General features: G+C 36.1%; 2 protein-coding genes across 3 annotated transcripts; both read left to right on the forward strand.

Annotated features, from left to right (window-relative positions):
- Positions 1 to 508: 508 nt before the first annotated feature.
- On the forward strand, positions 509 to 4,586 carry LOC134748007 (general odorant-binding protein 72-like). Of its 2 annotated transcripts, none has more exons than XM_063682704.1 (5): positions 509 to 669; positions 1,584 to 1,659; positions 1,862 to 1,950; positions 2,569 to 2,680; positions 4,460 to 4,586. In XM_063682704.1, the coding sequence occupies exons 1-5, from the start codon at positions 616 to 618 to the stop codon at positions 4,546 to 4,548; spliced, it is 420 nt and encodes a 139-aa protein (XP_063538774.1). In that variant the 5' UTR covers positions 509 to 615; the 3' UTR covers positions 4,549 to 4,586. The 2 variants fall into 2 exon arrangements, with proteins under 2 accessions (XP_063538774.1, XP_063538775.1); XM_063682705.1 differs by having other exon boundaries at positions 546 to 677.
- A 2,609-nt stretch (positions 4,587 to 7,195) lies between these two features.
- Positions 7,196 to 10,123, forward strand: LOC134747722 (general odorant-binding protein 19d-like). Its single transcript, XM_063682346.1, has 5 exons — positions 7,196 to 7,286; positions 8,065 to 8,232; positions 8,878 to 8,995; positions 9,789 to 9,874; positions 10,038 to 10,123. Exons 1-5 carry the CDS (start codon positions 7,233 to 7,235, stop codon positions 10,053 to 10,055), a joined length of 444 nt encoding a protein of 147 aa, XP_063538416.1. The 5' UTR covers positions 7,196 to 7,232; the 3' UTR covers positions 10,056 to 10,123.
- The last annotated feature ends 1,293 nt before the right edge of the window (positions 10,124 to 11,416 follow it).

The raw sequence follows: 11,416 nt of genomic DNA on the forward strand, positions 1-11,416 counted from the left end.
ATTATAAAAAACCTAACCTAGGGTGCCGCCGGCAGCGGGGCAGGGCCCAAGCTGCCGGTGGTCAGGGCCGCAGAGAGAGAACCGGCGGACTATCCGCGCCGTGTCCAAGATCACCGCCTTCTGCATTTATTATTATTATTTAAGTTGACAATTGTACCTTAACAGCTAGAGCCACAGCGGCACAAATTGGGAGACAGTAATACTTTATACATTGGGTACAAAAGTATTGACATAACAGTATTAATTATACTTATATAATACTATTTACAGGCATCTCTCGCTCTATCACTCATTTTACCTTTATGGTACGGAACCCTCTCGATGCAATGAGGGAACATTAAGTTACTTGTGACTAGTATAGAATGCAGAACGATTTCCGGGTTACTGAAAGATGCAGCTAGCAAGTGGGTATTTTATCACTAGGTATAGTTATGTACCTATATACTCGTATAATCCGAAGTTCAAGCTAAATCATGGTCACCCCTTGATTAAGTGCTTTGTATCTTCCTATCACTGCACAATTATCAAAAGTCATTATAAAGCGCACAAACTCGGTGCAAGTTTCCAGAAAGTCGTCATGTCAGTCTTGTCTAGAGTCCCAAGTAATAAGGAACTATGATGCTAATCTTAATCGTCAAATTTCTCATTTTAATAACATTTTGTGATGCGGTGAGCAAGTTACTTTGACATCTTCAAAAGACACAAACTATTATTTATAGTTATTTTATCTCTGTCTAGCTATATGTTAATTTTGTGTATTCTTCTGTACCTCTCTCAATCTACAATGGGCTACTTGCATGAAAAATATTCTATGATGTTTATTCAATTAAAACGTTCAACAACATGAATGTAATGCTTAAAATGTGAAACACGATTTTTTTGTAACATTTTTATAAACATATTTGAGTTTAAAAACTTAAAATTTGAACATATTATCTTAACATTCGTCAGGTGATAACCAAACTCACTAATTACCACCACAAGTTCATAGCCATAATAAACCGTGTTATCTGAATAAGGTTGATTTTTGTTTAATTATTTGTTTGTAATTAGTGAGTTTTGGTTGTCACCTGACGATATATTGTATACTAAACACTTTTATTATCTTACATTCTTTACGGCATAAATAACGAGAAACTTATTAAATGATTTTGGTTTTTGGCGCAGCCGTGCGGCGCATTTTTTGTATGGATCGACCGTTTTTACTCGTGGTGCGCGGGCCACATTTATTCTCGCAATTTTAAAGTTTCTGGGGTACAATAGATAGCAGGTCTATTAGAAACATTTGAATCTCACGGAAGTAGAATCGAACGATATTTCGAGAAAAATCATGCACGTAGCTAATTGTGGCATATATTTAAGATCATTGCATTTTATCTTACATATCTTACCATTATGTTGACCCACTAAACTAACTTTTTAAACGCTCCTTATCTGGACACTGCGCGGAAAATGCCTATAGAACTAACTTACTTTTTTGCTCAATCCTATAACGTAATTCACATTAAAACTATAAAGCGAGGCAAAAGATAAACAAAACATTACGAGGTCTTCTACTAAATTAAATGTTTTTTCTCCAACAGATGACCATGAAACAGATAAAAGCTACCGGGAAAACCATACGAAAAACTTGTCAACCAAAAAACAACGTGGCAGATGGTGAGTAATTAGGCAACATACTACCTATAGTATACCTAAAATATAAGTGCCTAGGCGATTGCTTAACAAGGTTCGACAAAGAGTCATGAATTTTAAAAACCTGCTGTTAAGCTTTTTAAAGGGTTTTTTTAATGCCCTACGCGGCACTGTTGAAGGCGGTAAACCATTGGTTTGAAAATGTATATATTTTTTTTTTTTTTAGAAAAAATAGATCCTCTGGCCCAAGGGGAGTTCATCGCGGAGAAAGAAGTTATGTGTTACATGGCTTGCGTAATGAAAATGGCTGGCACCGTAAGTTAAGAAAAACTATGTATACCTTCGTTTATTTATGGAAAGAAATTGTAAAATGGACCGTGGTCTCTGAAGCAGTAGCCGCAGAATGTAGATTCAATTGAGTCAAACGCTAAGATGAGAGAGCGTAGCTTAAAGATAATAAACAATTGAATGGAGATAGCAAATTTTACTCAAAATAAACATTCATTTTTTTTAATACAAACAAAACTGCATTATAAGTTTAAAAAAATACGCATCCCTCATCCAGGAAACAAGCCGGCTAAAGTTAAAAAAAACAACACTGTACTTTCATCATAATCACCATCATAAAGATCAAATCACTCTAACAAACATGGTAAATTAAATTAAAGGACAACCATACAATATAAACTTATTTTAATTGAACGGGGAAAAACTATGTAAACTGACTAAGTTGTTGGAAATTTTTAAAATCTGAATTTCTGAAAATCCTTTCTAAAAATAAAGGAATGTTTATTTTGTGTGAAATTTGCTATCTCCATTGTTTAGAGTACTTTCCCTCCAGATGGCATTTAAAAAAATCTGCACTGTATTTTCTATTTCGGCTTTGGGGTAAAGTCTAGTCATGGTTCTGTCACTACACAATGCACGTTACAGATCAAAAATGGAAAATTGAGCTACGATGCCGCGATAAAGCAGGCGGACATGCTCTTACCGGCGGAAATCAAGGAGCCCGCAAAGGCGGCTTTGACTGCATGCAAGAAAGTTCGTAAGTATTCGTATTATTTAGTATCCACCAAAACAGTATTTGATTAAATATATTTGATTATTTGATAAAATTATTTGATTATTACTTTTATTTTAAAAAAAAAAGTAGTAAGTGTCATTTTGTATGGGATTTTGAGTTTCCAAAATGTCCCACTCGGCGCGCTGTTCAAAATCCCATACAAAAATAGACATAACGCAAACGCTCGTCACGCTGTCGAATGTACACGGGGTTCAGATTCCTCGCTCTAAATATAAATAGTATGTGTTTGAGTCTGTTATTGTCCACCACTATTATATACCCAACAATTTATTTATATGAAGTCGCGCCAATTAAGTAATTTAATTAAACCGAAGATCATTATCATTGTCGTTAGAGTTAGACCAAGCTAACATTTCAGCGCAATATATTTCAATATAATGGATGGTTCGCATTATGTACGTCATTTTTGTTTTCCGCATTTTAATCATTTAGATGTAGATAGATGCCTGATTTTCACAATCGGTTAATGGTAAAATAATTCACAAGTATCGAGACTACTTAATACATTTTTCAGTGGTATTTTTCACATACTGATGTACTTTTTACCGATCCCTGCAGAGTTAGCTTGGTCTAACTCTAGTACGATTCAGTGTAACATAGCTTGAGAATACGGAATTCTTAGGTAGGTTAGGTTTCTTTATGATATTAGGCCCAATCTGCGGAAAGCATGAATCTAGGCATTCGAAACCAACTAAGCGCCACTTGCACCATCCCACTAACCCGGGGTTAACCGGTTAAACCGTTAACTCAGTGGTAAATTGTACTGGTAACTATGGTAACTCCAGGTTAATCGGTTAACCCCGGGTTAGTGGGATGGTGCAAGTGGCCCTCAGAAAGAAGTCAAGTGCTTTTGAAACAACGATCTACGTGACTTGCGTTCATAAATACCTACCGCTAAATATTATGCAGTAATCAGTATGCTCTTGAGATACTTACCTATAGGGTATAGGTGTTCGATATATTGTAGCGACGTTTTTTGTTTCTCAGAAATTACAATAATGGTGTAAGTTTCGTGGAATTTTATTAGACATTCAACACAAGCTCACTTGTAAAGGAAAACATCATGAGTACCCTAACCATGAGTTTTCTGCGGCCTTAAACGCTAGCGACTAGCTTCAACTCAAAAGCAATGCATCTCACTTGCACCAATGTCAGTACGAGGGAGATGCATTGTGATTTAGTTTACGAATCGCTAGCGAATATATCAGTGCTAAACTCGTGGTAAGGGATAGAGGAAACCATTGAATGATGTTTATATTTTTAACAAAGCGGAAGTAAGCAGACATCATACTTAAATATACCTTCTATAAGTTCCTTTACATCTAGTTCAATCTATATGGTGTACGGGAATTACGGGATGTATATTATGCTATAGGTACATATTAATTTAACCTCTAGCGTCGTACGGTCCTAACCAATACTAGTACAAATTACTTCCAATGAAATTCGAATTATTTAATAAATGGAACAAAGTTGTTTTTGATTTGATTCGTTCGATTTTAAAACGAAAGAAATTCAATTATATTTTCTAATATCATTGATTCAAATAGAGTAAGACCAAGATAACTCTGCAGCGATTTTTATAGCGACGTGCAAGTGTTATTGGAACGCGTTATAAAAATCGCTGCAGTGTTATCTTGGTCTGACTCTATGACTGTTATTTTTTCTTGTAGACCTGGTTTGTCGCTAGAGGATGACCAACCAATGACCAATGACCAAGTATTAATACTTCTTTTCCAGCGGACGGCTACAAGGATATTTGCGAAGCTGCATTCCACGTAACAAAATGTATTTACAACCACAACCCTGACATATTCTTCTTTCCTTAATAAATTTTCCTACGACCACCACCCCACGCAATCCACGCCACGCCACAAGACCACGCCACGCCCCGCCACGCCAACAAGACTGGCCAAGAGTAGAAAAGACTTTGCAAAGGTGGCCACCGATGCCTGCTAGAGCAGCAGAAGAAGAATAAATTTTCATGGAGTGGTTAAAAGTGATTTTTTTATTTGACCTGTTAATCATATTTTTCGGTATGCTAACATTGATGACTTGTAAAAATAAAGGCAGCAAATTTAAGATAATTATGTAGGCGCGAAGGGTTGTCCTCCCCATAGAATATTTGAATTTCGCGCCTTTTTCTACTGACAGACTGGGTTTGCCAGAGTATATCTACCTACCTATAAGATGTTTTTAATACAGTTGCTCAAGAAGTGCTACATTTCGTGGCTGTTTAGCGTGCGGAAAGTTGGTTTTCGCGAACTAGTGCTTTTTACTTTTCCATTTTTTTTAAATTTATACTTGTTCCAGTTCATGACTACTTATTGATGAGTGTTTATATTAGTTTCCTTTAAACGTCGTAATCAACATTAAAACCTACTGTTAATGTAAGAATACGAAAAATATGCATATTTCATATTTTATTACTTACCTCTTCATCATTATAAGTATTATAACACGTTTATTTTTTAAGTTGAAAAACCGTTCTTAATAAGTTGTCTGAATGGAACGGAACGCCTGTCAAATAAGAGGCGTATTTTCTTACTGCAAGAATGTTTTAAGTTTCCAAAGGCAACATTCGATATTGTTTTTATAAATATACGATACACAAATAATCGTAAATAACGATATTTAGGTAATAATAGTACAATGTTTTAATATTTACAATTGTTTCTGTCTTATAGAACATGCATTTGAAAAAAAAAACTCATTGAAGTGGGTTCAATAATAATAACAAAATCTATTCTAGTCGAATAAAAGCCAGAAAAACACCTCTTCATAATGTCAATGTCAATGATGTCACAGAATTAATAATATAAAAAGTTTCGAATGGAAAAGGAATGGATCCTTAATACTTGTTGCTTTTCTTATTTTTTCGCAACTGTATTAAAAAACGTCGTTCGATACACGTGCGGATATGTCATTCTTCACTCGTCCCGAGTCTTGCCACGAGCTGTAGGCGAGTATCTCGGTACTCGTGAAGTAATGACATACTTTCCGCACTAGCATCGAAATGTACTATTCTCAACTCCTCATGGATTCAAGAACTGCATAAATACCAACTTGTAAGTAGGTAATCAAATCCATCCATACTAATATTATAAATGCGAAAGTGTGTCTGTCTGTCTGTCTGTTACCTCTTCACGCCTAAACCGCTGAACCGATTTAGTTGAAATTTAGTATAGTTTGAGTCCCAGGGAAGGGCATCGGATAGTTTTTATCCCAGAAATCATCCTTTAAGGGGGTGAAAAGGAGGGTGAAGTTTGTATGGGAAATCGATAAAAAGCAGATTGGATAAAAAATAAGCTACCCAAATTACTAACTCCACGCAGACGAAGTCGCGGGCAAAAGCTAGTCAGATATAATCATGATACATGAAATAGTAGGCATGTAGGCAGGTATATTTATAAATTATACCCCCATCATAGGTATTAGTTAATTAAAAAACATCTTTGGTAGAACAGTGTAGTAAGAACCGTGAGATCTTCTGGAAGACAGTACGGTTGCCAGTACGATGGCCCAGTGGAAGATTTTAAAACCGTAACGAGTGCAGCCATCACCTACTTGGACAAATGTAGATTTAGATTATAAGCTAGCTAATAAATGAACAGTGTAAAATATAATTGCCATACGAAAAAAAAAAAAAAACAACGAATGTGATATGGAAAATAGATAGTCATCATTCATAATTTCATCAACTACCATCATTATAAAAATTGTCAGTGCATAGTTAACGATTCGGAACTAAATGTCAAGCTTCGACAGTCAAGCGTGAGAGCAAGGTCACTGTAGTTTCGAAAACTAATTGTACACTCAGCACCAATTATTAATATTCACTATTGTTTAAAGTGGGTAAAATAATTGTCAAATAAATCCCTTTATTTGACAATTACTGGAAGTCATAATGTAATGATTGTCAGATTATGATTACATGATTAGTCATAATTCTGAAACCGTTAACTTTTCAGGATTTTCGTAAGGTTATCCTATAGAATAGGATAGGATAACCTTGAATAAATGAAATGAAATGAAAATCCTTACGTGATTTAATATGTTTAAAGTGGTCGCAAGAGGATCAAACGCGCTTGTCAAGCAGTAATGGAGGTATCACCTACGGTGATCAGCGAGTAAGGGGTACCTAAAGCAATAAACTAGCAAAGATTTGTCGCGCGGCGAGTGATAGAATGTCGGTTATGTGGCTGGGCTATAGAGATTTGACGCTCGGGCAGGTATGAATAGGTCGACCTGTATGTAACTAACTACGTAATGGAATCTAAGGTTCCCGGTTTCCGATGAAGCTGAAAATTTGCATACGTACCTACTGGGTATGAACATAGGTACCTACTGGGTAGGAACCATAAAAAATTACAACAGTATCGGCTATAAGCTATAATAATTATATCTAAAATCAGCATCCGCTGTGCCTAATATCTAATTTTAAATATCCGGTTGAACACATTTAAAACCAGAATTTTATCATATCTAACTACAGTTTTCATCGCCCAGAGTAATGTCAAAGTTATTACAATTTCTACTATGTTGTTGCGTAGTAGGACTATCCTATGTAAGTAATTATAATTAATTTGTTGTACTAGGCACACGAAAGACGCGAATTGTACTGTGACTAATTGGAAAGTTACTGATATTAACAAAAATATAACATTGTCGTAATTTAAATGTTAATATATTTTTCCTTTTTTAATGTGGGACGTACCACATTATTACAATCTATAAATTGTATATACAGCAAATTGGTAACGCATTGGACCGGCAATCCAAGGATGTGGGTTCGAGTCCCACGTTGACCATAGTTGATCATCGTTGATTTTTTCATTGTGATTGATATCTGTATATACAGTTTATAGATTGTCGTAATTCTCTAATCTAAGAACATAACGCAATAAAAGAAAATAGGACGCCGAAAACATTGTTTTGAATAATGAATAATAAACATAGATATTTAAAATTAAAATAATTATACAAATATATTATACTAGCTTTTGCCCGCGACTTCGTCTGCGTGGAGTTAGTAATTTGGGCACTTATAGCTTACTTTTTATCCAATCTGCTTTTTATCGATTCCCCATGCAAATTTCTACCCCCCCCCCCCCCCCTTTGTACCCCCTTAAAGGATGACTTCTGGGATAAAAACTACCCTATGTCCTTTCCCGGGACTCAAACTATATCTATGCCAAATTTAAACTTAATCTGTTCAGCGGTTTAAGCGTGAAGAGGTAACAGACAGACAGACACACTTTCGCATTTATAATATTAGTATGGATTTCCATTTTGGATAAATTATGTTTTTTTTTGCTATGACGGCTGCAGTTTCCAAATTTCAGTGCAAGACCGAGGCCGAAGTGAAGCAGTATTTACTGAAGCTAGGCGTGACATGTAGCAAGGACCACATGATCACACCCGACGAGATGGTCATGCTGCAAAAACACAAGATGCCCGACAGCGAGAATGCGAGGTGCTTGATGGCTTGCGTTTATAGGAAGGCCACTTGGGTACGCATTCGTAAAGACCAACTGAATATTTAAGTCATTTTATTTATAGTTGTACTCTAAACGTTATATTTATTTATTTGTAACTTTTTATATTATTTTTTCTCAGAATCACGAACTCCTACGATGCTGATAGGAGAAAAAAAGTGTCCAAAGTTTTTTAATTCTTTTCCGATACCATTTTTCATAGACTTTGTATGACGGTACGGAATTCGAAGGAACGAAAAATGTATGGGAAATTTTGGAACACTTTTTCTCCTATTAAGATAAAAAGAGCTCGTGACACTGATTAGAAATAACATAAAATTACCCAAATGTAGGTAATTTTGATTTCAAGTGTACAACTCAAAATAAAATGGCCCATTTACACAGAATGGAATATACGGTTAAAGAGAGATCACAATTTCAATGGCGTCTAGACACGCACTCACGTTTCCAATTACACTTCATGGACAGACCAACCAACGAAATGTTCCTTCACGGGGTGTTCTTGCTTAAGTGGCTTTACCAGCACCACCACGTCTTGGTAGCTGAGGAATTTATCTTCAGTCGACAGTAGGTAAAGGCACAGCTGGAGTTATTATTACGTCATAATAACGTCAAGATGAACCACATGAGAGAAGTTAAGAATCTTCACGTGTGTTACAGATGGATGATAAAGGCATGTTTGACGTAGCTGCAGCTTCAGCGATGGCTGAAAAAGATCACGGAGAAGACGCCACTATGACTAAAAATTCCAAGAAATTATTCGATCACTGCAAATCAGGTTAGTACCTTATCTTCAGCAAGTGAACTTTGTGAACCCTTACTTGGTTTCTATTGTGTAATACTAGCGAAAAATAAGTGACAATTAAATGTTCGGAGACAGGTTAAACCTACCATCTTCAGCTCTAAAGCAGGAACCTCACTGCGGCGCACGCTACGCACGCACACCTTAAACACGTCTGCCACGTTGGTCAGCTGCGTCTTTCCACATTCCCCACTGCGGCGCACGCGTCCCTCACTACCATAGATCCGGTATTCCTCCGTAGTGTGGACAGCGTGGGTCACTAGCGTGTGCGTGGAGGGCACTTCGGAACAGAGGGCCCAGCCAAGATGTCAAGCGTTTGCGCCGTAACGAACGAAACGGTAATGTCTCCTTACACTATTCCATATTAGTGCGACAGGGAGACATTAGCGTTTCGTTCGCTGCGGCGCAAACGATTGGCATTTTGGCTAGGCCCCCAGGCCACGCGTACGCGTGTATCAGTGACGTCATTTCGTGCGTAGCATGCTCGTGCACTGCTGTGGAAGTATCTACCTACATTTTGATATTTAATATTAATATTAAATTTTGATATTAAATGTATGAAACCGATACCCGTCACAACACAACACGACAGACAAATGTGAATGCGGCTTTATACTGGGATTTATTTTAGTTCTAGTAAACAAAGCGGACAGCCGTACTACTAAAGTATTTATCATAATCATAATCATTTATTTGCACATAAAAAGGGTTTTACATAGATATTATAAAAGTTACATTGGTCTATGGTTATGTTGATAATTTGTTCCAGTAAACGACGAAACCGTAAAAGATGGAGAGAAAGGATGCGAAAGAGCAGCTTTGTTGTTCAATTGCCTAACTGAAAATTCTTCTAAGGTATTTCATTCGGATACTTAACATTTTTATTTTTTAATATTGATTTAAGCACATTCATTGCTCTTACGATTGCTCTAGGTACCTAAGTTGTTAAAAATTGTAGTTTTTATACTGAATTTGTATGCGTTTTAAAAAAACATAAATTTTATTCTTTTATTTTCAGATGGGATTCAAAATATAAATGTTTAAATTTCCAAAGCTCCACATTGTCACTATCATGCGTCGGTAAGGATCATAAATAATTTTAATAAATGTGATAAATCGAAATATATTTCATTATTTTTATTATCAACCTAAGTATTCCCTTACTAGCCCTAAGTATACCTAATAAGGTATGCGTAACAGCTGAAAATCTGGCGAACCCACTAGTCAGCAGAAATAGACGCAAAATTAAAATATGTGTGGGAAAACGACACTTCACCCCCACATTTTTAAAATTTGCCGCCCCCGTTTTCTTTAAAAAAAACCAGTTGATTTATTCTGACGCCCAAGGAACCCATAAACGGCCCATTATTTCTTCAGAGCTAACTATTAAGTAGTTAGGGTAATGACACAACATGCAACATTGTAACTGGTAACCACACTTACCTAGATGCATCTAATCAACGTCCATTGTAACACGTGACTATGATTTTTCTTCGGTATTCAACGAAGGTGTAAAGTGATGCAATACCTATTGTGGTATTATCGCCATCTGCAATGCACTCCTGTTACCCTCTGTTGGGGTGTCGGGCTCGAATCATATTCTTATACTCTTCCACTGACTCCGGGCCTGGGCCTGCTCCATTCCCAAATACTTAATTCCCAAATACTTAAGTCTTGCTGTACAAAACGGCGCCAAATATTAGGGCGACCATTTTTCCGTTTGCCGGGCGTCTTTCAGAGGAAAGAAAGGAAGATATGTACCTAGGTATCTGAAATACATATACATTCCATTATGTAATATTACAATAGGGTTAGATGTTAGATATCAATGATGAAATCTTAATAACCATTTTTTTACACTTTTAGCGAAATAGTTATTTTTTTTAATATGAGCCTTTTGTACGTTACCTCTTATGTCTGCATCTTTAGGTAGTTAAATAAATGTAAACAATGTGTTTTTACATTATCGGATACTTGAAACATTTATCAGTTAACCAACCAAATACAAAACTGCCTGGATCTGTTCCTCATCGTTCTAGCTTTAACCTGTTTCATTTAATCGTACAATGATTTGATCTACCCTCAAATGGCTAAATGTTTTATATAGTTTTAGGTTCTTTACTAGGGCGAAGTAATAGCAAATAATACAAAATTACAGTCAGTTAACTCTCAGAATGGCATTCGTTTTTCGGGTAAAATCGGACGTAATCGCGTAATAGAAAATTACAGTGTCTCACTGATTTAGTTGCAATCCAACACCCAAAGACTGCAGTCGTCTTTTCAGCCTTAAACTATATTGAGTAGTTAATTCCACCATAACTAGTAGGTAAATATTTAATTTCATATTTTTCAGCAATTAATTTAATGGGGACTCATCTCAAAAGGGTATTTCTGTAA

This window comes from Cydia strobilella, chromosome 15 (genome assembly GCF_947568885.1).
Source record: "Cydia strobilella chromosome 15, ilCydStro3.1, whole genome shotgun sequence".
NCBI lineage: Eukaryota > Metazoa > Arthropoda > Insecta > Lepidoptera > Tortricidae > Cydia > Cydia strobilella.

Bases quoted from the DNA above. Each gene is read 5' to 3' on its own strand.
- LOC134748007 (XM_063682704.1), top strand. From the start codon at position 616: ATGATGCTAATCTTAATCGTCAAATTTCTCATTTTAATAACATTTTGT. The intron at 1,660-1,861 runs GTGAGTAATTAG...TTTTTTTTTTAG, and splicing joins AAAAAACAACGTGGCAGATG to AAAAAATAGATCCTCTGGCC. The intron at 1,951-2,568 runs GTAAGTTAAGAA...TGCACGTTACAG, and splicing joins TAATGAAAATGGCTGGCACC to ATCAAAAATGGAAAATTGAG.
- LOC134747722 (XM_063682346.1), top strand. From the start codon at position 7,233: ATGTCAAAGTTATTACAATTTCTACTATGTTGTTGCGTAGTAGGACTA. The intron at 8,233-8,877 runs GTACGCATTCGT...CGTGTGTTACAG, and splicing joins TTTATAGGAAGGCCACTTGG to ATGGATGATAAAGGCATGTT. The intron at 8,996-9,788 runs GTTAGTACCTTA...AATTTGTTCCAG, and splicing joins ATTCGATCACTGCAAATCAG to TAAACGACGAAACCGTAAAA.